This window comes from Apis florea, unplaced genomic scaffold (assembly GCF_048593485.1).
Source record: "Apis florea isolate Af1SG1 unplaced genomic scaffold, ASM4859348v1 contig_3571_pilon, whole genome shotgun sequence".
NCBI lineage: Eukaryota > Metazoa > Arthropoda > Insecta > Hymenoptera > Apidae > Apis > Apis florea.
Window position 1 is genome coordinate 472,009 of NW_028256783.1, and position 26,649 is coordinate 498,657.

General features: G+C 19.8%; 1 protein-coding gene across 12 annotated transcripts in view; it reads left to right on the plus strand.

Annotated features, from left to right (window-relative positions):
- Positions 1 to 26,649, plus strand: part of LOC100863333 (uncharacterized) — a 43,234-nt gene that overhangs the window by 5,998 nt on the left and 10,587 nt on the right. For 6 of the 12 annotated variants that reach the window (XM_086914037.1, XM_086914033.1, XM_086914032.1 and 3 more), the window contains 19 exons: positions 4,002 to 4,128; positions 9,149 to 9,274; positions 12,497 to 12,640; positions 12,846 to 12,934; positions 13,024 to 13,228; positions 13,351 to 13,511; positions 16,712 to 16,817; positions 17,663 to 17,785; positions 21,475 to 21,701; positions 22,022 to 22,121; positions 22,191 to 22,525; positions 22,652 to 22,892; positions 23,025 to 23,162; positions 23,385 to 23,570; positions 24,429 to 24,715; positions 24,883 to 25,048; positions 25,387 to 25,587; positions 25,697 to 26,086; positions 26,310 to 26,644. In XM_086914037.1, coding sequence (XP_086770163.1) covers positions 4,002 to 4,128; positions 9,149 to 9,274; positions 12,497 to 12,640; positions 12,846 to 12,934; positions 13,024 to 13,228; positions 13,351 to 13,511; positions 16,712 to 16,817; positions 17,663 to 17,785; positions 21,475 to 21,701; positions 22,022 to 22,121; positions 22,191 to 22,525; positions 22,652 to 22,892; positions 23,025 to 23,162; positions 23,385 to 23,570; positions 24,429 to 24,715; positions 24,883 to 25,048; positions 25,387 to 25,587; positions 25,697 to 26,086; positions 26,310 to 26,644 — 3,687 coding nt within the window. Of the gene's footprint in view, positions 1 to 866; positions 992 to 3,314; positions 3,700 to 4,001; positions 4,129 to 9,148; positions 9,275 to 12,483; positions 12,641 to 12,845; positions 12,935 to 13,023; positions 13,229 to 13,324; positions 13,512 to 16,711; positions 16,818 to 16,974; positions 17,094 to 17,662; positions 17,786 to 21,474; positions 21,702 to 22,021; positions 22,122 to 22,190; positions 22,526 to 22,651; positions 22,893 to 23,024; positions 23,163 to 23,384; positions 23,571 to 24,428; positions 24,716 to 24,882; positions 25,049 to 25,386; positions 25,588 to 25,696; positions 26,087 to 26,309; positions 26,645 to 26,649 lie in introns of those variants that run through there. The other 6 variants (XM_086914040.1, XM_086914039.1, XM_086914038.1 and 3 more) reach the window with 6 other exon arrangements.

The following is a 26,649-nucleotide window of genomic DNA, read 5'->3' on the forward strand; positions in this document are numbered from 1 at the left end:
ATTTGATACTTATCAATTTTATGAATATGTAGAAAACATATAAAAATCTTTGTTTTCTTATATAAAATCGTGCATTTTTAATAAATTAATTAATGCATACAATGATAATCATTTCTTATTCTTCATTGAACATAAAATTAAATTACAAAGAATATATTAATTATATTTATAATAAAAGATATAAGACGATATTTTAATTTAAATTTTGTAAAACTCATTGTGAACGAATACTTTTCTGTTCATACTTTTTTTTTTTCTTATATATCAAATATCAAATATTAAATATCAAATAATTTATGAATTATTTGAAATGATTCATCTTGTATGTATTTAATATATCTTCGTACTTAAATATATTTAAAAAATCCGAAGATAACTTAATTCTATACGGAAAAGTAAACAAATACATATTACATATTATAGTATATGTATTGTATTACAAATATTAAATTTACTGATAAGATTCATGTTAGCGTATAACAATTTTGATTTTTCATTTTAATGAGTACAAATTGTACAAATTGTTTATAAATACAAAAACTTTTCAAATTACGTATATATAATTTTTAGATCAAATTTAATTCTCAGTCTAATTTTCGAAAATTCATAATTACTATTTTTTTTTGAAACGCGATTATTTCAGAGATCTTGACTTATATAAATTTTATTATTTTTCTCTGAAGTCTAGTTATTTCAACAATGTATGATTATTTTATGATTCTATATGTCTTGTTTTAAAAATTTCAAAACTATATGTATGTACATTATTGGTACATAGATATATTATACATCTTCTATTTTTTTCTTCATATCTTTAGCTCACTTTCCCGAGAAAAAGAGAAATAATAAATGTGTTCTGAAATAAGGATAGAACAATTGATGCCATAATGGAATTATTAAGATAAATCATTTTCTGAGAAAGATTTACAGTTATACTTCATATCATTTTTTTCAATTGATGTTTTGAAAAATTATGGCAAAACATAATTCGGTATGTATATATATGTCTATTTCCTCCTTATAAAACAAAAAAAGTAATAAAATTGATAAATGAAAAAAGCATCATTATCAAAGAAGAAAAATCAGATTTCCTCATTTTTTATATGAAATATACAATTTGATAAAATCCATCGACATTAACAATTTGAAAAATAAAAAATATTAGGATTACTTGAAAAAAAAAACATATATCTTTACAAGCTCTAAATCATAATGATAGATTAAGATAATATTTTATTATTCTATTCTTTTTTCGGATAGGACAATATTGTTGTTTATTTTATAACTTAGCGATTTATTGTCATCTTAAATCTTTCGTTCCGTTTTAAAATAATAAAAGTGAATAATAGATATACCTGATAAGTAACTGCCTTTTCTGACCGATTATTTATTTTCAGAACAGAATTATATTTGATCTATAATAATCAAAGGACTGATCGCTCAAAAAAAAAAATGATTACAAAATTAATGTAATTTTTCAATGTTTTATGTGATTTCGAATAATATTCATTATGACATTAATTTATATTATAAAATTATATTAACTGATTTCATATTATCGAATTAAATTATTTGTTTTCTAAACAAATATTTTGTTAAAATATTACCATAATATTCATTTCATTCGATTATTCATAGTTCATTAAGAAATGATACAAAATAAAATATTTTTATATGATTTAAATAGTAAAAGATTTTTTTTTCTTCGAATATTTAATCTTGAATTTATTTATATTTGCAAATTAATGAAGAATTTTTATTAATTTATTTGATAATATTATCCCCATTTAATATTTCTCTGACTTTTTATTAAGAATTTTAATTGATTTTTTGAAAATTTGATAATTTTTGATAATTTAAAAATGACACACAAATATTCTCAATATTAATTCAATTTATGATAAATAAAAATTTAAATTTTCTTGTACACAACATTTTTTTTGTTTCTAAGAATTCACAACATTGATTTATTAAAATATAAAAAATCAATTAAATCATTAAAATATAATGTAAAAATTAAAAAGTATTGTTTTATTTATTAATGATTATTTCCAATTTAAACAAATAATTATTATATTATTATTTTATTAAAACTTCTATATGTCAACGTTTCTTATTCTGATATACATAAAAAATGATCTTTAAGACCATCACAAAATTAATAATTCCTTTAAATTTATATTATGTGATATCTTTTCATTTTTTTGTTTAAAAGAAACATTAATGTTCCATTTATTTCATTTTAGCCAACTATTTTTTATATATATTAAATATTATCTATCTATTTACTTTTTATTCTGATATTGATATTTTAAACAAATAGATTATTTTATTTTTATTGAATATAATTTTATTTCACAAGATATATTTTTCATTTTTTATATCTCTTTTTAAGCTTGTTAATTTTCATGCGATTAACTAATATTTTATATTTCATTTCAATGTTCTTTTATATAATTATATATAATTATCTAAATTGTCTTTTTTGATAAAATATATTTTTATTTTTTTATATTTTATAAAACTTATATTGTAGGCATTAATTTTTTTTCTTTTTCTGTTTTCATTTTTAAAAAAAATTTTTATATATTATTAATTTTATTAATAATATAATTAATTAATGTTAATAGTTATAGATTGTATTAATAATAATATTTTATTATGCTTTTTCATCATTATTAATATTGCGATTTTCTTTTAAGAAATTCGTGACCAAGAAATCATTAAATCAGAATTTTATCTTCGATTAAAAGGCAAGATTTATCATATATTGTATTATTTTGTATATTATTATGTATAAATTCATAAAAAATGTAAATTATATATTTAATTATATTTATTATATTTATTAAACATTAATAATCTTATGTGCAAAATTTTCTAATTTATATAATTATATTTGTAATTTTGAATATCAAAGTAAATAAATTTAAACAAAGTAAAATTTAAATTATTCAATTTCAATATATGATTTATGTTAATGTTGTCGGAATTTTTCATATTTTTTTTGTTAATATAAAAATTTTCTCTAAATCATTTGTTATAAAAAATATAATCCAAATACAATCCATTATCAACAGCTTATATATAATAAAAAAAAAATATATTTGAGATAACTTATCAGTTATTTAAAAAATTTTCTAAATTATTTTCAAATTATTATTTGAATATTTAAAAAATACATGATAAAATTACTGTTCTAAATTTAATTTTATAGAATATATAAATATAATATATAAATTTAGAATATATTTACTATGATAATATTTTTAGCATTGTCCTTCAGTGTGTTAATTCTTTTGTACACTATACAAACTATACATTATATATGAAAGAACTAAAGCATTCTATATATAGATATCAAAATATATTGTGATGTAGGTAAGTAACGAGTTTAATGATTCACATGAGATTGAAAATGATTCTATCATTTCCAGCATATTTCCATCATTGTCTTAAATCTATTGTTTATCGATGCAAATCATGATATGATTTAGCGTTGATAGATCGCTTTAAAAACAATCACAACAGTAAATAAATGTCAAATATTCACATCTGTCGCATTATAAATGTTAAAACATATCGAAAGAAATCAAAGCTTTCTGAAACCTTATGAATGGAGAATACTGTTGTAATATAACAACATTCTTGATTATTTAAATGATTTCGCGATTTCAAGTGTTTAAAAATTGTATTAATGTGAGTTCACATCAATTTCATTGAAAAATTGAAATAATAAAATAATAATTTAATTTTGATAATAATAATAAATTTAATTTAATTTAATAATAATTTCATGATTGATCAGTCTCTCGGTAAATATGAACAAACATAAAAGTATATTATTCTTATCTAATATTATACAACAATGAATGTATCGTATGAAATTATTATTGATATTGATGATATTGATGATATTGATGAAATTTATATATTACATATTTCATATTATATAAAACTTATTATTATAAATATTTTCCTCAAATCTTTTTATTTTTCAGCAAACAACAAAATATCGAATTACCAGAATTTGGCCATTATGCTACTGGTATTCTATTTCTTGATAAAAATTCACATCAACAAGCTGAAGCTGCATTTGAAAAATTAGCTGAAGAATGCTCTTTGAGGGTATGATATATTATTTTTTTTCAATAACTTTTCTGATTCATTACATTATAAGGATTTTTTGATAAAAATAAATATTGTATAATTGCAAAAAATGATGACAACATAATATTTTTACAAATTTTTACAATTATATTTCTATAGAAAAAATCTTTTATGTCAAGTCCCAAATGTATCATTTTGCAATTATTGGCGAGCTGCTCACGAACAATTCATTTACAGAAAACATGTCCAAAAACATTGGTGTTCGATATTCGTAATAATTCTCTTGCAAATAGCAAATGTTGTTCACTAAATTGATTAGTAAATAATATATTTACGAATAATTATATTATTTAATATAATTATATTATTTATTTATAAAATTATATTAAATATATTTATATGATATTCGATATTTTGATATATATGTAACAAACAAATATAAACAAAAATAAAAATCAAAAATATAAATATCCAATATTTGTTTCATGAAAAATGCGCTAATAGCTCTAATTTCTATATTTCATCATATCCATAACTTATTGATTGATAGATATTCTCGAATTTATCTAACTTTTTTTTAATAATATTTAATTAATAAATTTTTAATTGGATTAATATTAAGAGTTTTATATCATTTTATTTGAAAAATTTTGATTATGAAGCCAATTTTTTACTATTTTTACTGTATTATTTTTATATATTTTTGAATCCCCATTTTGCAAAAAAAACGATTTTTATTATAATTTTTATTATATGATGAAATTGACAATTGTCGATAAATTATTTTGTAAAATATTATATTATCCTTTCAATTTTTATCAAAAGACTAATATTTTTGTATGAAAAATCTTAACTTCGTAAAAAAATTTTTTTTTTAAATTTCATAATTCGTTTTATTTTTAATATTTGATCTATTTCTATTGATGAAATTCAATACCTTTTTATTCGATTCAAATCGATTTACTTTTGTTTTAACGAATCATATCATTTTTTTTCTAATCATTTACAATCTATTCTTTATAAATATTAATAAATTATCTTCATAGATCGTGTAATTTTTATTAGAAAGATATATATATATATTCTTATCAGGTTTTGTTCTTTAATTTTTAAACCGATACTTTTTTGAAAATGACGAATGGTTTATTCATTAGTTTTTCTTTATTAGGAAAGTTTTCTTGGGCTGCTATTCAGTGTTTTTGCATTTTTATATATCACAAAATTTTATGTAATTTATTATTTCGAAATTAAGGCACAATTATATATTTACTTGCAATTTCAAGTAGAAATAGTTAGTCCCTATCATTTAAAAAAATGATTTTTTTTTCTTTTCCTAATGGCTTCATTTTTGAATTCATGGTTTCACATTTGAATTTCATGGTTTAAACTTGAAAAACCGAAGAAATTTTAAAATAAACTGATTTTCTATAATTGTCAACAAATTAATTTTTTAATTTGTTCTTTAAACTTTCAATGAAACATAAAATTATAAATATTACATCAAGTTATTATTTTTTAAAATTATTAATATAGAAAAAAAAAGATGTTATATTTTTATTATATTTATTATATTATATATTTATTAGATTTATAGATTATTAGATATTTATGGCATTTTTCATAAAACAAGCATTGAATTAAATTTATATTCGTTATATATCTCAAAGAATTATATATATATATATTATATATTATATATTATATAGTATATAGTATATATATATATATATATATATATATATATATATATATATATAAAACACATAAACATATAAACACATAAGTAAGAGTTTATTCTAGCAAATATACTAAAACTAGAATTCAACTCTTTGATCATTCAAATCAAAAAAACAATAAAAGATATATATGTTTTTTAATTATTTTATATTCATACTATAATTTTATAATTATCTAAAATATATTATTAAGATAATCAAATTAGATAATAAATTTTTATAAAAAAAGTTGTAATTTTAATCTTTTTAATTTGATTGTGATAAATATCCAAATATTTTTATAAAATGAAAATTTTATTTTAATATTTAAATAATCTGGTTTTTAATGTTTTTATTTTGCATCTACAAATTGTTAATATATCAATAGAGTGGCCTTACAAATAAACACAAAAGTTAGTATATAAAAATATAAATATAAAATATTAAATATAAATATAAAAATATGGATTGAAATTTATTTATTAAATTATGAATAATTAAATTTTAGATTAGATAAAATGAGATGAAAAACAGGTTTCAGTTTGAATGGTAATATGACAGTTCAAGTATTATTCGTTGGCGTGAAAGAGTAAGAAAGAAGAATACTCTAAGAATATATTCGCGGAAAATATGTTGATCTACTTGAAATTTCTCTATTTTTGATTTTCTTTTATTTCAAAAAAATTTTTTTTTTTATTTATTTAGAATATTTTATTATTATCATTTCTTGAAATTTACATATTTAAATTTTATTCTTAATGTAGAATTGAAATGTATATAAAATATGTATATGTAAATAAGTTGATGAATATTTTTAGTTAAATTTTACTATTATTTTTAGTTAAATTTTTTTAAAGATTAATATTTAAATCATATTTTTTGTATTTTTAATATTTTTTAATATTTTAATATTCTTTATATTATTTCATATTTGTTTACTTTTAAAAAATAATATTATTTTAAATTATTATTTTAAATATTATTTAAAATATTATTTTAAAATATTAAAAGTTTGTAAAAAAAATTAGGAATATTTAGCGAACGAAAAAACAGATATTTAAAAGAGCATATTATGTTTTAATATTGTTACAAAATATGTAATCAATTTAAAAGTAATTTTAAATTTATTTTTAAATTTAAAATTTAAATTTAAGTAAAAATAATTTTTTAAAATCAAAACATTCGTAGGTATTTATAAAATCATAAAAACTGCACGATACATAGAAGTGATACAAAATTTTCATTTCATAAAAAAATTAAGATTTGAAACATATTTTCATATTAAAAAAATTATATAAAGTATAATGTTTCTTTTAAGTTTTTTTGAATAAAATATGTTTTAAGAGATTTGTGCACTGATTTTAATTGATCTTAAAATCATTTCTACTATTGAAATTTACTATTCTACGTCTCTCTTTAAATCAAATTCTTATTAAAACATTTTTTTTATAACTTCAATTTAATTTGATCTTCATATTGATATATGATTATATGATTTATTTTAATCAGATATATCATATTTTTTAAATATATAATATATATATATATATATATATATATAAATAAAATTTTAAGACTGATTATCAAGAAAGATATTCTCCATTAGCAAATGTAATTTAAAATTTGCTAAACAATTTACAAGCAAAACAGATTTTACTAAAATTTATTTAATAATAAATCAAATTTATTATTCAAATAAACGAAAACATTTACTATTTTGTTATTTTATATAAAAAAAAAAGGAATTTTTGGAAGGAATTTTTAAAATGAAAATTAATCGATAAAAATTTTAACTCAACTAAATATAGAATTAACTTAACTAAATATAGAATTTTGTTATTATATATTTATCAATGAGCTAATATATGCAATTTATAGAAAAAAATATTGATAAAATTAAGAATTAGAAATATATTCTATCACAGAATTTAATAGAATCAGTTAATAATAATAAAAAATAAATATTCGAAATCAATTATTTTAATTATAATTAAACATTAATTTTAAATACATAAGCACTAAATTTTTAAAGAAAATAACATTAATATATCATGATGACCAATATAAAGTTTTAATTTTATCTAATATTCATGACATCATTTTTAAAAATATAACAGAAAAATAATAAATTGCTATTTCAAAAGATATTATTAAAAACATGATCAAAATATAATTAATAAATTAATAGAAAATATATCAAAAAGTTTTTTAAAACAATTGTAAATATCAAATTTTATATTAAGTTCTCTATCATATATTCTTTAAAATTTTATTTCTTATATGATTTACTTCATATCAATATATTTTTCAAATACGATTATACAAATTATTTATTGTTTTATGAATAATAGGAATTATAATATAAACTTATTGTAATATGAAATATTTATTATTGATTAACTATTTAATAATAATCCATTCAATTCTCAATTTCATTTTTAATTTCGTTTAACAAAATAATTTTTAAATTTATGGACTTACTTTCTGGCGAGTGTATATTATCGATAATATGGATATTTTTGCAAATAGCGAATAATATGCAACAAATTACTGACTTTTAAATATTGTTTGCAAAATGTTTGCAATGTTTTTGAATTATTTGCTTATATATATATAGTTATATATCTTAATTAAAATTGATAATGATCAAATAAAATAATCTGATCTAAACTTGAATATTTATACCTCGAATAGTAATACAATAATAGAACTTTTTTTTTATTTCTTATTTTTTTAATGAAATTTTTATCAATATATTTTTAAAATTTTTATCATATATATATTTTATTATATGTTTTGCTTATAAAATATAATTTATATGAACAGAGTATAATTTGAATTACATTTATTTATATTAATTTATATTTATATTTATAAAAGTTGACAAATGAAGAAAAAAATTATCATTTATTAAATATATAAGTATGATTTAAAATGTATTAAATTTGATTTAACTTAATAAATATTTACAATAGTAATACAATAGTACAATATAATATTAATAATTTTACTTAAAAAAAATTTTAAAATCATATTAATATTGTTTTTTTACATTCAATTTTGGTTTTTATTCAATGTCCATTTTATATTAAAAAAATATTTATAAAAACTTCGTTCAAATCATATCAAAAATAAAAATTAAATAAACAAAAATAATATTTAAATTCTGAATTTTTTGTATTTATTCAATATTTATTATAATAGTATAACATAACAGTATATATATATTATAATAGTATAACATAACATAACAATATAATATAATAGTATAATGATTATAAAATAATTTTTTTATCTTTTTTTTTACAATATTATTTTTATAGGTAATTTGTTGGCGAGATGTTCCAACAGACAATATACGAATTGGTCAAGTAGCGCGAAAATGTGAACCTTACATGCGTCAAGTCTTTGTTGTTGGTGATGAAGACAATATTAATCTTGAACGACAAGTATGTATTATTTTGAATAATATTTTATCTGATATTATTTGTCTATCTATATCTGATATTATTTGAATTATATTATTCAATATTCATATTCATATTTATTAAATTATTACTAGATAATTTGCGTTAAATTTTTCATCTTAAATAAAATTAAATTTTTTTATATTTAAAATATAAACTATCTCACTAATTTTCATGCCATTGAAATATATATGTTATTTATAACATTATCATTTTGAACGATATATATATAATACATAAAATAATACAAAATAGTATAAAATATGCAAAAAAATATTATGTATATTATATTTACAAATTTGAATAACATTTGATACCATATTTTATATCGCTGAAACAAAATTTTTGTTTCAAATTTTTCATTGATGTTTTCTAAATAAATTTGGTTTGATTTGTAAATTTTCTAGTTATAAATTTAATTATTGTATTGCTTAAGGATTATTTTATTTTTTAAATTGCTCTCAGTTTACATATTTCAGCAATTAATATATTAAGCTTTCGAAATATTTTAAAAACTATTTATTTCTGATATAAATGAGGGATTTAAAAAATCTTTAAAATAAGAAATTTTTTTTATAATATTTTTATTTATAATATTTTTTTAATACTTAAATTAAATTGAATATTTATTTAAAAGAATTATAAAAAAACTTTTTTTAGTGAAAATTTGATGGTGATTTTTAAAAACAAATTTTAATTTTTCAATCAATCTATCAATTCTTTCTCATCGATTTAATAGATTTGAAATATGTTATAAAGAAATTTTGAATTTTTTTCTTTAACTGGCAATCAGTTTTAATTTTTAATTTATTCGCAAGAAATTGTTATTTCAAAAAGCCTCGATTGCTAATTATTAGGAAATTTTGAAGTTTAATAAGATAAAAAAAATAAATCTTATAATTTAGTTATGACTTTACTTATCGGATCTAAAACTCTAATTTGAATATTTATTAATTTCTGAGATATTAGTAAAAATTTTTAGTGTAATAAATTGAAAGTTGTATATATAGACATTACTAATATATTATATGCTATTATATAATAATTTTCACTATAGTAATCTAATCGAATAACTGATGATGTCTAACTATATCCATCTCAGTATCTATTACCTAGTATTTTAAAATGTATAATTTAGTTCAACATATCCATTATTATTACATTACAAGAGTCGCTCATGCAAAAAATAAATTACTTGCTAGTATATCTTTTATAAATATCTATCACTAACATTTAAATAAATATACACCATTATACACATACACATATTAATTTTTTTCATATATTCTGTATTTTCCAAATATTTGCAAAAAAAAAAATATTATTTAGAATTTCGTTATATACAATTTTCTATTTATATAATATGATATATACTATATAAAAATCAATAAAATAAATAATATATTAATAATAATATATTGTAATAATCGACATTCAAAATATATAACAAATAAAAAGTTACGATTAAAAAGTTCTTTTCTCATGAATTTTGATAGATTTGAAATATTTCAATTCCGACATATAGATTTTTCAAATTCGCAGAGTCCGAAAAAAAAATATAAAATCTTTTGATGATCAAAATCTATATATAATATGGATAAAATATTATCCAATAATACATACTAAGTATTATACTTATATTGCTATTATTATATTGATTATCATTGTAACTTCGATTATTATAATTTCGTCCCATAAGAATTGTTTTATATTTTATTTTCGTTTTTTACGGATTCAAAAAATTCAATTTTCATAAAATCTAAACTTTTTATAGATTGAAATATTTCAAATCCATGGGGAAGTAATTTTTTAATGAGTTCATCTGAATACCAACCGTTATATATTTGTAAAAACAATTATATATAATGAATGTATATATTCATCCGAATGATAATTTTTAAACATATAATTTTTTGTAAATATTTCTAAAAATTAAAATCGAATTGCAGTTATTTGTATAGGAAAATATATATAATTAATATTTGATCTTTTCATATAAAACATATAAAAGTTTGTAAAAACGATAATAATCGTGCACACAAATATGATAGAAAAACTCTATGAATTTATTGATTCTATTGATATTATTATGATATTGATGCTCATTTTTTATTTTAATTAGTCTCCTCAAATTTTTTTTTCTCTATTTCGACCTATTTTCATTCAGTTTTATTATTTGTGAGCAAAGAAAGAAATAATTACTGTCATATTTTGCAAGTACATATTATCATCTAAAATACTTGAATTTTTCTTATTGTTGCATCATTCGACATCTTATATACAATATATTTAAATTCATCAAAATCGAAAAGTTAGTCTTCAATTATTTGAATTTTCTAATTTTTCGAAGTTTTAACATTATCAAGAATAGTAACATTCTTGAATCGTGAAGTATTTTCGATCCTTGCATATTTTTAGTAAAATATAGTAGATTCATATAAATATAGTAGAATTCATATAGATGAGATATCATTTTATAGCGATAATATATTATATATATGTTCCTTTGAAATATTTTTTCGAAAATTCTAAATTAAAATTCATTCCTATATTTTCTCTAGATACATTTTTCTAGATAAATTCATTCCTATATTTTTTCTAAATAGATAGATTTTGGATAGATTTTTTTTTAGAAATATTTACGAAATTTCATAAAATATAAATAATTTATTTCAAATAATTGAAATAAAGAACTTTTCATAAAAATACAAAAATAATATTGCAATAAAAGTATGCATGTTAATTATTCTTTGAATTTTTTATTTTATTTTATTTTATTTTATTTTATTTTATTTTATTTTATTTTATTTTATTTTATTTTAGATTTTTATTTGAATTTTTTTTTTACAAAACTTAATTACAATAATAATTATTTATGCTCATATATTCAATAAATTGTCTTCTATTATTTTAAATCGAATTCTTTACTATTCTTACTTTTGATATAGTTTAATTTTAATATTACCAAAACATTAATAAAATTATATTATATTAATTATATAAATGCAAAGTGATTATTGAATAATCTATAGTTTTAAAGAAATATAAAAAATATAAGTAGTTTTGATATATAATATCTTGATAAATAAAAAAATAAAATAAAAATAAATATTGTCGTCTTAATATTTTAATATTTTAATTTTTCATTTATATTTATAATGTTAATTTGTTAAATTCTAATCCTAACTTAGATTTTCACTACAGGTTTTTATTTTGAGGAAAAGATCATCCCATTCTATACCACAATTAGGAATTAGGTATTACATATGTTCACTTTCTATACGAACAATAGTTTACAAAGGACAATTGACGGCGGATCAATTATGGCTTTATTTTCTAGATTTGAAGGTATATAATAATATATAATTTATTTAGAAATATAAGTAGATTGTAAAATCTAATTAAAAAAAAACTATAAATATTATTTTAACAATTGATTGATATATGTAACAATTATTTATATCTCTTGATCTTTTTATATCTATATATCTTAGACTACATATAAATATATAATCATTTATTTTGAATAATATTTTATTTATATTTATTATAGTCTCCAAATTTTGAAACTTATTTGGCATTAGTTCATACAAGATTCTCCACAAATACATTTCCTAGCTGGGAAAGAGCACATCCTCTTCGGTAAGCAAGTGTTTAATCACATATTGCAATATACATAATGCAATATACATGCACATGCACATGATATTCATACAATTTGATATTTATAGATTATTAGCGCACAATGGTGAAATTAATACTTTAAGAGGTAACGTGAACCTAATGAAAGCCCGTGAAGGAGTGATGAGTAGCAAAATTTTTGGGGAACAATTGAAACAGCTTTATCCTGTAGTAGAGCCGAATCTTTCAGATTCGGGGGCCGTTGATTGTGTTTTAGAATTTTTGGTAATGGTTGGTCAACGATCTTTGCCAGAGGTACGTGAAACATATATATAATACATAATTGTGAAATTGTATGATATTATATATGTAGTTTTGATTCGCTTTTTCATTTATTTACGACGATTGAAGGAAATCTGAAGAAAATATATATTTAGGCAGTAATGACAATGGTACCAGAAGCATGGCAAAACGATTTAACGATGGCAACAGAGAAACGAGATTTTTATCACTGGGCTGCATGTGCGATGGAACCTTGGGATGGTCCTGCTCTTTTAACTTTTACGGATGGACGCTATGTTGGTGCTATTTTAGATAGGTAGAATTCATTATGTATTTAATTTTCACTTTATTTAATTATAACTTTTATTTTCCATTTCTTTCTCATGTAGTTTTCCTTAATTTTATTTATGTTATGTATGTATCTCGATAAATTTGTGCGTATATGTATGTGTATGTGTCATAAATTTTACAGATATAATTTTATATATTAAGTAAGAAAAAGCGAATGATATGCTGTCATAATATTTCATAGATAAAATATACATAAAGTGTTATTAATAAGAATCATTTTTTTCTTTTTCTTTATAATAAATTTGAAATATTTATGAGAAATTCTTGTCTATGAAAATAACACGTATTGTATATAAAAAAAATTTTATATTCTTTATCTTTTTATAGATTTTAATAAGTAAAACGTATAATTATATCTCTAATTTTGATAATTTTTAAATATATTACAGAGGACGAGATTCTAAATAATCTTTTCTTATAAATATAATCAGCGATCGATTTTAATTTTCGAAATATTTACAAAAAATAATATTATTACTATATTGAATTTCGTTTATACGTATATATCTATATAGTAGCGCGTGCATGAAATGTAATAACCATTTACAATACAAAACAATTATTCAATTGATATAATAGATCATTGTCATCATAATTTTAATCGCTTAAGGATTATTTTATATTTTATTTTTGCATTTTGCATTTATTCTTTATGAATAAATATATATTTATTAAATGTAGTCATTAACTCACCCATATATTCTGAAAATTATAATTTTATAGTAAAGATGAAATTATCATTGGAATAGTAAACAAGTAACACTATCTTTTTGTGTATATATAACAAAGATTAAATTTATTATAATTTCGTATTAATTTCTGAAAATTTATATTATGAAACAACTATTTCATTTATTTTAAGAACAAATCTGAAAAATATCTTTTAAATCAGAAAATATTAAAAACATAATATTTTTCTTGTTGCACAATATAAAAATAGAAAATATAAAATTTATAAATTTAATCCATTATATTAAAGATTTTGATGTTTTTCAATTAGATTTTTTTGTATATGGAAAAAACCATGTGACGAGAAGATATCATAGACTTATAATGCGTTTGAGTTTGCAAAGTCATTAAATAATCAAATTTTTATATTGCGAAAATTATTTGAAGATAAAAATATCACTTATAAAAATACCATTTTTCATTACGTAAATAAAAAAAAAACAAAACATAATACGGTTAACTTATAAGCTCACTTTGCTATAGCATTATTAACACTAGAAGCTTCCATAAGTTACATTATTAAAAAAAAAAAAAAAATTTTATACAAAATTTTTTCATTTAATTAAGATAACATAGTTTTGATATAATGTTATAATTTCGGTTTTTTTATATAAATTTTTTATATAATTAATATTAATCCCATTATTCGAAATTGTCTCTTATCTATCCGTCCCTTATTCTATTTGAATTAAATGCAGTATGTATCTTTTGAAATTTTAAAACGAGAGAGAAAGAAGTAAATGAAATTCTGAATATAAAATTTTAGCTTCGAATCATTATTAATTTTCGAAGTATTAATAAAAAACTTTTAGTTACAATTGAAATATATTGAATACGTTAACATCATGTCAGCATGATGCAAAATATATTGTAGCAAGTAGTCTAAAATAATATAACGATTAGACCAATCAAAAATTTATTTCCTTATAGATTATGATGTTTCGAAATATATATAAAATTTTTCAATTCTAATATTAAGTTTGTGCATTCCTTTGGATTTGCAGAATGCAAAAATAAAATATAAAACAATTTTTGGATAATTGAAATTATAATAAATATTATCATTCTTGTAATTATAATCCATAAACAATTCTTATCATTTAATTTTTTACTAATCTACTTGTTATACATATACCTGTTATATATATTTTTTAAATGTTGCAATATATTTATAAAAACAATAGATAAGCTATCATATCATATTAATGCATACATTATCAAAGACATGCATGTATAGATTATAGAATTGAATTGAATGTACCAAAAGTTTTTTATTCTCGGAATTAAGAAATACATAGCGCATTACATTCTCCTATTCTTTCTGATACTTTTTTATCTTTTTCATGATAGAAGTAATCCATTGTCTTGTTGTGATTTCCATTATCATATTTCAATGACATTTTTTTATAAATATAAATATAATACTTAAAATAAAGAAGCATATTACAAATTACTATAAAAAAAATGTCATTTACTAAAAAAAAAGTTCGTCTAATTTTTCTATAAATATAAATCATATTTCTTCGTAGATTTCACTAAAATAACAGTACAACAATGTTATATCTGATATAGAAGAATAACTATATGAGAGCAATACACAATTTATTTTTTTATCTAAAACAAAGTGACTTTTCTAATTTATTATTTTGTAAATTAAAATAACAAAATAAGACTTAATTATTTATTAAAATTACATTTAACTATTTCATAGAAAAATTTCGCAAAATATAATAATCCATTTTTTTTTTATTTTTTAAAAATATGATGTGAAATCAAAAATTAAGAAATAAAAATTGTTTACAATTTTCAAATATGTTAAAAAAATAATTTGGATATTTTTCAAAAAAATATTTTTTCGAAAAGCATATGTTTTTGAGTGACATGAAATTTAGAAGAGAGAAAATATAGATTTTAAATCTAAAATTTTAATTTTTTATTAGTTTTAAAAATATTAATAAATTCTGCCTACCTAAACATAATAAATATAATTATCTTCGCAATATTAATCATATTAGTCGAATAATCGATGACATGATAATGATAATGATATTTGCAAAATATCTCACATAAAATATCGGAAATGCAATGCTACTTTAATACATTTTTTTATTTTTATATAATAGTACATTCATAACCCTGAATATATAGCAAGCAAGTACTATATATAGAAACCTAATACTTTTCGATTACTGAAATAATATTCTGAAATAAAATTATCTTTTTAAAATTCTTACAATACTTACAAGAAAGAAAATTGTCTACAATACTAAGTTTGCTATATCGTTGTCCCGAAGTATTCCCCGATCGAAAGTTAATTATATGTATAAAAAAGCCAAAAAAATAGAAAAAAGAATAAATAGAATATATTAAGAAGATAGTCTTAATTAATGATAATACACAAAAATGAGATAGTAATATAAAATTTTTATTTAACAGAAATGGCCTGCGTCCATCGCGCTTCTATGTCACTAAGGATAATATGATGGTAATGGCCTCTGAAGTGGGTGTTTATGATACTCCACCCAGCAACATAGTTCTAAAGGTAAATGAGAAAATATATATGATGTCGATCAGATCTTGTCCTTGAAGAAACAGCAGTTCATATATAATCAGCCATTCATATGCTCTTTCTCTATATTATTTTCGATATACAGAATTTCAGTTCTAGAAGGAATACTGCATGCATACAAGGAGCAAAGCTTTTTCTGAACAATTAGCAAGTTAAATACAGTGCTCGGAATGAATTCGTGTCTTATTTATAAGCGGTAATTTTTTCTTATGAAGCAAGTTAATATCTTTTTCTAATTCTTTATTTTGGGTGAGTTCTTTTTTGTATGCTTTGCTCTCTATTCTTTTTAATTTATACATTTCCTTTTACATTTCTTTTTAAATTTTATATTATAAATTTAAAACTGATTATAAGAAATTATAAAATATATGCGCATTTTGTAATATATGATATTCTGTCTTTTTCTATTTATGTAATATAGATTAATTTTATTTAATTATTTTGTTCTCATATTAAAATATTATTAATTTAAAATATTGAATAGTTAATCAAGCATTTATATTTTAAAATTTATTATATTACTATTATATCTTTAAGAAGTAAATTTATAATTTATAAATGAACGACTTAGTATTAAATCTAATATAATGGCCAGTTTTTATTATGTATATTATTTTTGAATTTATGAAAAAAAATTAAGTTATATTTTATTGATTTTTTTTAATATATCATATAATATAAAATTAATTCAGGAAATAAATTTATACAAATTTATTTTAAATCTATTATTATATAAATTTAAATCTATTTTAATTTTAGAAATATATTATAACAAATCACATATAATTAATAATAATTATTTATATTTCATTTTATAGAGTCGCTTGAAACCTGGTAGAATGCTATTGGTTGATACATACGAAAAGAAGATCATAGAGGATGTAGAATTGAAATTGCAAATTTCGAGAAGTAGACCACATTCTAAGTGGCTAAAAGATCAGGTATTTTTTTTTATATCTTTTTTTTCGATTGTTAAATGATATATTGATTAATATATGAAATTTAATATAATGTAATTTCGAAAAATTTCGGTGATTGATTGACATAAAATTTGATCTCAAATATAAAATTTTATTTAATTATTATTTTTCGAGATATTAATAAAAAACTTCCAGCATCATATATTGAATATTTCATATGTAAATTTTTATTAATTATTGTCATTGTTGTTATTAATATAACTATTTTCACTGTAAGAATTATTAGATAATATTATATTGACTTCTATATCTATGTATAGAATATAAGATTCTATACAAAATTTCAGCGACAAACATTGTAAATTGTAGCAGTTAAAAAAAATGACATCATATCTATGCTATAATTCTTTGCTATTCTTTAAGTATTTCATGTCTTATAATTCAAAAACACATTTGATGACGATCAAATTTATATTGAATTTCTATTTCTTTACTTCTATTTCTATTTCATAATAATTTTTATTCTATTGCTATGTCATGCTACATTTTAATTTTGATAGTCTAAAAAATCATCATTCGTTATCAAAAAATTAAATATACTTAAGTTATCAAATATCATCATTTGAATAATTAAAAGTCAACAAAATCAGATTTTAGCATCGAAATTTTGTATAAGATATCTTGTAGATATTCAGGCCATCAAATATGTCAAATATACATCAAAACATCATCAATTGTGATATTATCATCAATCTATATCGATAACTAATGATGATATTCAAAGATGATTGTATTAATAACATTTGAATAACTGAGGCCAAATACGTCAAATATACATCAAAAACGTTATCAATTATGACATTATCATCAATCTATATCGATAACTAATGATGATATTCAAAGATATTAATAACATTTGAATAAGCAGCATTCATTGTATTAATTACATCTATATACAATATTCAATATGTAATATACTAAAAATTTTATATTAATATTTCGGAAAATATTCGAATGAATTTTTCGAAGTTAAAATTTTATTAACTAATTTAAACTCCTTTCTTTTTTATCTCTCTTCTAAATTTCATATCAATTGATCGAATTTTTCGAGACTTATTTTTTAATCTTTTCTTAAAATTAACTAAAACTCAATTAAATCAATATTTAAATGTTTATCTACATTTATGTTTTTTCATTTACAAAATATATTTAATAAAAAAAATGTTTCTTTTTTTGCAAACAATTTTATATACTGATCATACTTCGTATTATGTATAGATGGTGAGTATATTTTTCATATTTGTTTCTTCTAATAATCATATTGTAAGTTTTATAGTTATTTTATATTTTTTCTATGAATAATTTTTGTAAAAATATTTTAATTTCTAACTAATTTTAATTTTATATATTTATATATATATATATATATATATATATATATATATATATATATATAATTTTATATACAAGGTGGTTTATTTAATAATAAATAAAATCATCTAAATATCTTTTTCAATTGTGTAAAAATATATTTTGTTTGAAATTATAATTGTAATTTGAATGGTGTCAAAAAATTTATTTTTTTTAAAATTATTTTTTTTTTTTTCGAATTTATCGAAAAATTTTTTCTATTGGATTATTGTATCAGCAATATAACTGATATTAAAATACATTCGCATATAATATTTCTGTAACATTTTTTTGGTAATATTTAAATATATTATAGAAAACAAGATTTTTCTATACATTCATAATTTTTTCTTATATATATAACTATAACAGTTTTAAATTTTGATATTTGATATTTATAAAAAATAATTATTATTATTACTATATTTGAATTTCGCCTATATATATATATATAAAAGTTTATAAATAATACATTAATCTCACTCTTAATATTTATTATAATTTCGGTCAAAGATCTTATATTTTATTTTCATATTCTATTGATCCGAAAACTTATTATTGATTGGACTTGAAATATTTTAAGCCTTTAAAATCTATGTTTTTTGATCAGTTCATTTATTATATATATTAATTATTTATCTATTGCTACGATATATTTATATAAATAATTAATAAGTAGCAGTCATATATTGTTATCATATACGTACATATTATCACAAATGCAAATGAAATCTTAGATAATAGTAACAATCTTTCTGCAAATATCTTGAAAATTAAATTAATCGATTATATGCATAGAAAAAAATTATTTACAATCTCTCTTCTGTAACTTATTTAAAAATTATTGAAATCAGAAAAAAAAATATTAGATTGAATTGAAGTTAAATTAATTTATACAAGAAAAAAACTTGTACGTAAATGCATGACAGTATCAAATATTATATATTTCTTTCTTCTCTCTTTTTTCCTCTCTACTTTTTTCCTCTTTCTTTTTCTTTTTTTTAATATTTTGAAACAATTGAAAACAGTTACAATTTATTATAATATTTATTAAAATGATAAATTAAAAGAAAATGGATTAGAAATGCTATAAAATGGAGAAAGAATGAGCAAATAAATAATAATTGAAATCAAATTAAATCAAATTGAAGTGATATATAACTTATTATTAATCAATAGAAATAAACTTTAAAAATTGATCAAGTTTCAACCTAGAATTTTTATTATTAGAGTAGTTACTTAGAATAAAATATTTTTTTCAACAAAACATAATTAATTTGTAATTTATTTCTTATGTTGCATTGAATATAAAATTATGAAAAAAATGATTTTGGACATATGGAATACATGTCTGTGATTTTTTTCAAATTTTTTATTAGAAAAAATTTTTCAAAATTAAAAAAAATTAAAAATAGTGATTTCTTCCAATCAAGTGACATTTATATTTTTACAGTTATAAAGGTTTATATATTGTATATAATAATATATATTGTTTTTAAGATTTTCATAATTAAAAAAATTAAAAACCTCTATAAATATTTCAAAATGCTATTTTCTTCGATATGAAAGACTTTTTTAAATATCGTATCATGATATATATATATATATTTTCATTATAATATATATATATATATATATATATTATAATGAAAAAATTTTTTAAAGTTAACGATCGAACAACGGTCATCAATTAAATTAAAAAAAGAATATTACTTTTAATAATTATATGATAAAAGAAAAATTTTCTATATTTTTTATTTATATGTACATCGATAGTTATTAAAATCTACTATCTAAAATTCTATTCTAATTATATTTATGTGAAAAATAATATTGGTATTTATTAATTATTATTCATATATTCATTCTATATATCGATTGCTGATCAGTTTGATATAATATGAATAATTGGTAAAAAATGCATACTGATGCATACACTGTCATGGATATATGAAAATAGAATTCAATAATTTAACACTATTTTTTTTGCAAATAATTTAAAAGTTGATCGCTAATTATGTATAAAAAATAAAGTTACTCATATTTCAAGCAATGAAAAGAGAACTAATTGACAATAATAATTAAATATTGATATAATTAAAAAATATGAATATCACTATCATAATTGGAAAAGATATAACTATTAATATATGTATAAATAAAATCTGAAGATTCTTCTATTATATAACTATCGAAATAATATTCTTCGATTTTTTTATGTTTAAATGAATTATCTTTTATAAATAATATTAATTTGATTGATATAATAAATAATGGCATAAAAAAATAAATATTCATAGATTACAATGGAAGAACTTCGTGCTGCAGACATTGATTATAAAAAGACATCGAGTACAATTGAAAACGGTTCGGCCATAGATGAAGAAGTAACTAAAAAAAATGCATTAAATGACGCAAATCCAATATCTGTCGTTAATCGAGTTTGGGGAGGAGATAAAAGATTATCACTCTATGGATACACTCTTGAAACTATTAATTTACTTCTTTTGCCAATGATGCAATCTAAGTATGTAATTTTATGTCTTAAACATTTTTAATTACAATCAATATTATAATCAATTATAAACAAAAATACATGTATGCATGTACTATGAATTTGCTAGAAAAAGATAAAATAATGTTTACATCTCCTGGACTAGTAGATGTAATGAAGAGAAACAATAGATAATAACGAATTAAAGATGTAATCATCATCTTTTTCTGGTTGATGTACATTATAGAATATACTTTGTTACGTACTGGTTACAGTACATACTTTGTTTTTATTTATTTATTTATTTATTTATTATTATACATATGAATTGAAATTATAAAATTTTTATATAGGAAAGAATCATTGGGTTCCATGGGTAATGATGCTCCATTAGCTTGTCTTTCTCAATTTCAACCACTTATTTATGATTATTTTAAGCAATTGTTTGCTCAGGTATTTATAAATAAACATTATTAGCAATATGTAACATTTTTTTTATTTTTTTTCAAAATTTATTTTCAGGTGACAAATCCACCGATAGATCCGTTTAGAGAGAAGATTGTAATGTCAATGCTTTGTCCTATTGGACCAGAAAGCAATATCCTTGAACCAAATGAATTGCAAGTACATAGATTATTTTTATCACAACCAATACTTTCTTTAGATGATCTTGAAATAATCAAACGAACAAAATATCGCGGTTGGAAAACTAAAATAATCGATGCAACATATCCCGTACAATATGGTCCATCTGGATTAATTGATACGTTAAATCGTGTCAGTCAAGAAGCTAATCATGCTGCAAAAGAAGGTTTTCAATTTCTTGTTTTATCTGATCGACAAGGTAGTTCTGAAAGGTAAGATTATTATTTAATAATATGTACATACTTATAGGTGTTTAATTATTATTTTTATATTAATATAATTATAAAAAAACAAGAATATATTATAATATTCTAAATATAATATTTTATTATTATTAGAGTACCTGTAAGTAGTTTATTAATATTGGGTGCAGTACATCATTATTTAATCGAAGAACGACAACGTATGAAAGTTGGTCTCATCTTGGAAACCGCTGAGGCTAGAGAAGTGCATCATATATGTTTGCTACTTGGTTATGGAGCAGATGCTATTTGTCCATATCTTGTATTTGAAATGGCAAGAAATCTTCGTATGGATGGTGTATTAGATTCATCATTAACTGATAACGCTTTATGTTCGGTATATCTATTAATAATACTATTATATATATTTATAATATATAATAATATTACGTGTTTAATAATAAAATAAATATAAAAAGAAATAGTGATAATAATAATTATAGATAAAAATAAATAAAAAATATTATAGAATTATGCAGAAGCAATGGAGAGAGGAATAGCAAAAGTAATGGCAAAAATGGGAATCTCTACATTACAATCTTATAAAGGAGCTCAAATTTTTGAAGCAGTCGGTTTATGCGATGAAGTTATCGATAAATGTTTCAAAGTATGTATTATATAATCAGGTTGAAGTTTTCAATTATAACAATTAAAAAATTTTTATAGAAATACGAATGATTAAGAATTGGATCCAATTAATGAAAATTGGTTATTATGATTCAATACTTTCAATGACGTACATCATATTCTTTTTAAGATTCAACTTTAACATATTTCTTCTTTAAAAACAATATTTAATTTTTTGCAATTTTTTGTATTCTCTACATAGGGCACACAATCTCGTATTGGTGGAGTAACATTTGATATTTTAGCAAAAGAAGCATTTGAAAGACATCAAATTACATATTGGGAAAAATCTATGGATATGCTTATTATTCGCAATCCAGGAATCTATCATTGGAGATCTGGAGGAGAAAAACACATAAATGATCCTGAGAGTATTGCTAATTTGCAGGTAAAATAAGTTAATGATAAATATCAAAATTCTTCAGTTTAATATATATAGGAAATATAATTGTTGTTATGATTTTTTATGAATTTTTGACAAAAAAATATTTCAAAAGTTAATCTATTTTTAAAATGCTACAATTTATAAAAAATTTAAATCAAGATTATAGCAAAATTGATCAATAATTAAATATTTAAATTCTATTTCCCTAATCTTTAGAAATCACATTAATCCTATTAATCTTATTAATCCTATTTCTTGGTTTCCTGATTTGTCTTTATTAGATTTTTTCTCATGGGATCATTTATAATTCATACTGAATAGATTCAATAACAGTGAATTCATATTAAAAAGTTCATCATGATGATATAATAATGTGTTATTATAATAACAAATATTAATATTAACTTAACTCATCAATTGTGTTTACAATTACAATTTGAAAATTTATTATTGTAATTGAATGCAAAAATTAATTTAATACAATTAAAATAATTTATTATAAATAACAATAAAATTTTTCTTTATTAATTTCATATTTTACAAAAGTAAAATTAGAAATTAGAAAATACAGTATCATGTAAAAAATTCAATATGATTTTAATCTTTTATTGAAAAAAATATTATTTAGAAATTTTTTATATTGCAATTTATAGTTTATTTTAACATTTATTACATATTTTTGAAACATTTTTTTCTTATAAATTTTTTTGTCAGAAATTTATAAAAAATCATAATGAGATATGTCATACATTCTATGTATAAAAATATTGACAAGCATTTATTTCAATAAATTTATTTCATTTATTTCAATACAAAGATGATAATTGCTATTATTTCTTTTCAACATTTTTTTTTTTTTAGGATTATGTGAATTCAAAGAATTGGAATGCTTATGATAAATATCGAAAAACTACAATGGAAATGATAAAAGCTTGCACTTTGCGTGGTCAATTGGAATTAGTAAAAAAAGCAGGAAAGTCAATACCTATTGAAGAAGTTGAACCAGCATCTGAAATTGTGAAACGATTTGCAACAGGAGCTATGAGTTTTGGAAGCATTTCTATAGAAGCACATACTACTTTAGCAATTGCAATGAATAATATTGGCGGTAAATCGAATACTGGTGAAGGAGGTGAAAATGCTGATAGGTATTTAATTAAGCTATAAAAATTATATTTTTTATAAATTACATACATACATATATATAAAAAAAATAAATAATCTCTTTCCATCTCTTTTTTTGTATATGTTTTCTAAAATGTTAATAAAGAATCATATAATAAATGCCAATATGCATAAAATTTGCCATTTTCAGATATTTGAATCAAAATCCAGAATTTAATAAACGATCAGCTATTAAACAAGTTGCAAGTGGTCGCTTTGGTGTAACATCGAGTTATTTGGCAAATGCTGATGATCTTCAAATCAAAATGTCACAAGGAGCAAAACCAGGAGAAGGAGGTGAATTACCTGGTTATAAGGTGAGCATATGATTTTATGATTTTATTTATGATTTTTTTAAAATAGATTTTTATTCTCAAAAAGATAATTTAATTGATCACATGAAAATTGTTATTTAGAGCAAACAATCTAGGTATTTATTATATTATTTATTATATCTTATTCGAGTTCTTATTATAAAGAAATGTTATTTATCATTAAATAAATATCTTGTTATTGATCAATATAGACGCGGTTCAAATATCGATAATATTTGAGATGGAAATTTCATATAAATATATCAAGCAAAAATTAATTGTATTGCACATATAATAAAGTTAAACATTGAACATGAATTACATAAACACAATTTATATAGGTTACTGCTGAAATTGCTGCAACTAGACACTCAGTACCTGGTGTAGGTTTAATTTCACCACCACCACATCATGATATTTATTCAATTGAAGATCTTGCAGAACTAATTTATGATTTAAAATGTGCAAATCCAAATGCTCGTATTTCTGTCAAATTGGTGTCAGAAGTAGGAGTAGGCGTAGTTGCATCAGGTGTAGCTAAGGTAATTATGTAAATAGTACATAAGATAATTATATTTAGAAATATGCATTTTTTTTATTATGTCATTTTCCAACTTTCATTATATTTCCTTTTATTTAAATTTTATGCAGGGTAAAGCAGAGCATATCGTAATATCTGGTCATGATGGTGGAACTGGTGCTAGTACCTGGACAGGAATAAAGTCTGCTGGATTACCATGGGAATTAGGAGTTGCAGAAACTCATCAAATTTTAACTCTGAATAATCTTCGTTCACGTGTCATCGTACAAGCAGATGGTCAAATGCGTACTGGATTTGATGTAATAGTTGCAGCTCTTTTAGGTGCTGATGAATTTGGTTTTAGCACTGCGCCTTTAATTTCCATGGGTTGTACTATGATGAGGAAATGTCATTTAAATACTTGCCCTGTGGGTATTGCGACTCAAGATCCAGAACTTCGAAAAAAATTTAGTGGGAAACCAGAACATGTGATTAATTTTTTCTTTGCATTGGCAGAAGAGGTATGTCACATTAAGAATAAAATAAAGAATTTCCAAATTTGATTAAAAATATATTTATTAACATATTTTTATATATATAATATATATATTATAATAAAAATGTATATTTAATTATATATTATATATGTAATTATATGTAATATATATTATAATAAAAATGTTAAAACATATTTTTTTATATTTTTTATACATAAGATAATTTTTTTTTTTTGTTATTATTTAGGTACGTTCTTATATGGCCGATTTTGGATTACGTAAATTTCAAGATTTAATCGGTCGTACAGATCTGTTGAAGGTTCGCAATGATATCATAATAGAAAAGGCTAAAACATTAAAGCTCGATAATATTTTACGTAATGCACTTGAACTCAGGCCAGGAGTAAATATTCACGGAGGATCAGTAAAACAAGATTTTCAATTAGAAAATAGATTGGATAATTGCGTGATTGAATTGATCACAGATGTACTGAATGGAAAACAAAATCGTATTGATATTGAGTTAAATATTAACAATGAATGTAGAGCATTTGCAGCAACATTAAGCTATCATATTTCAAAGTAAT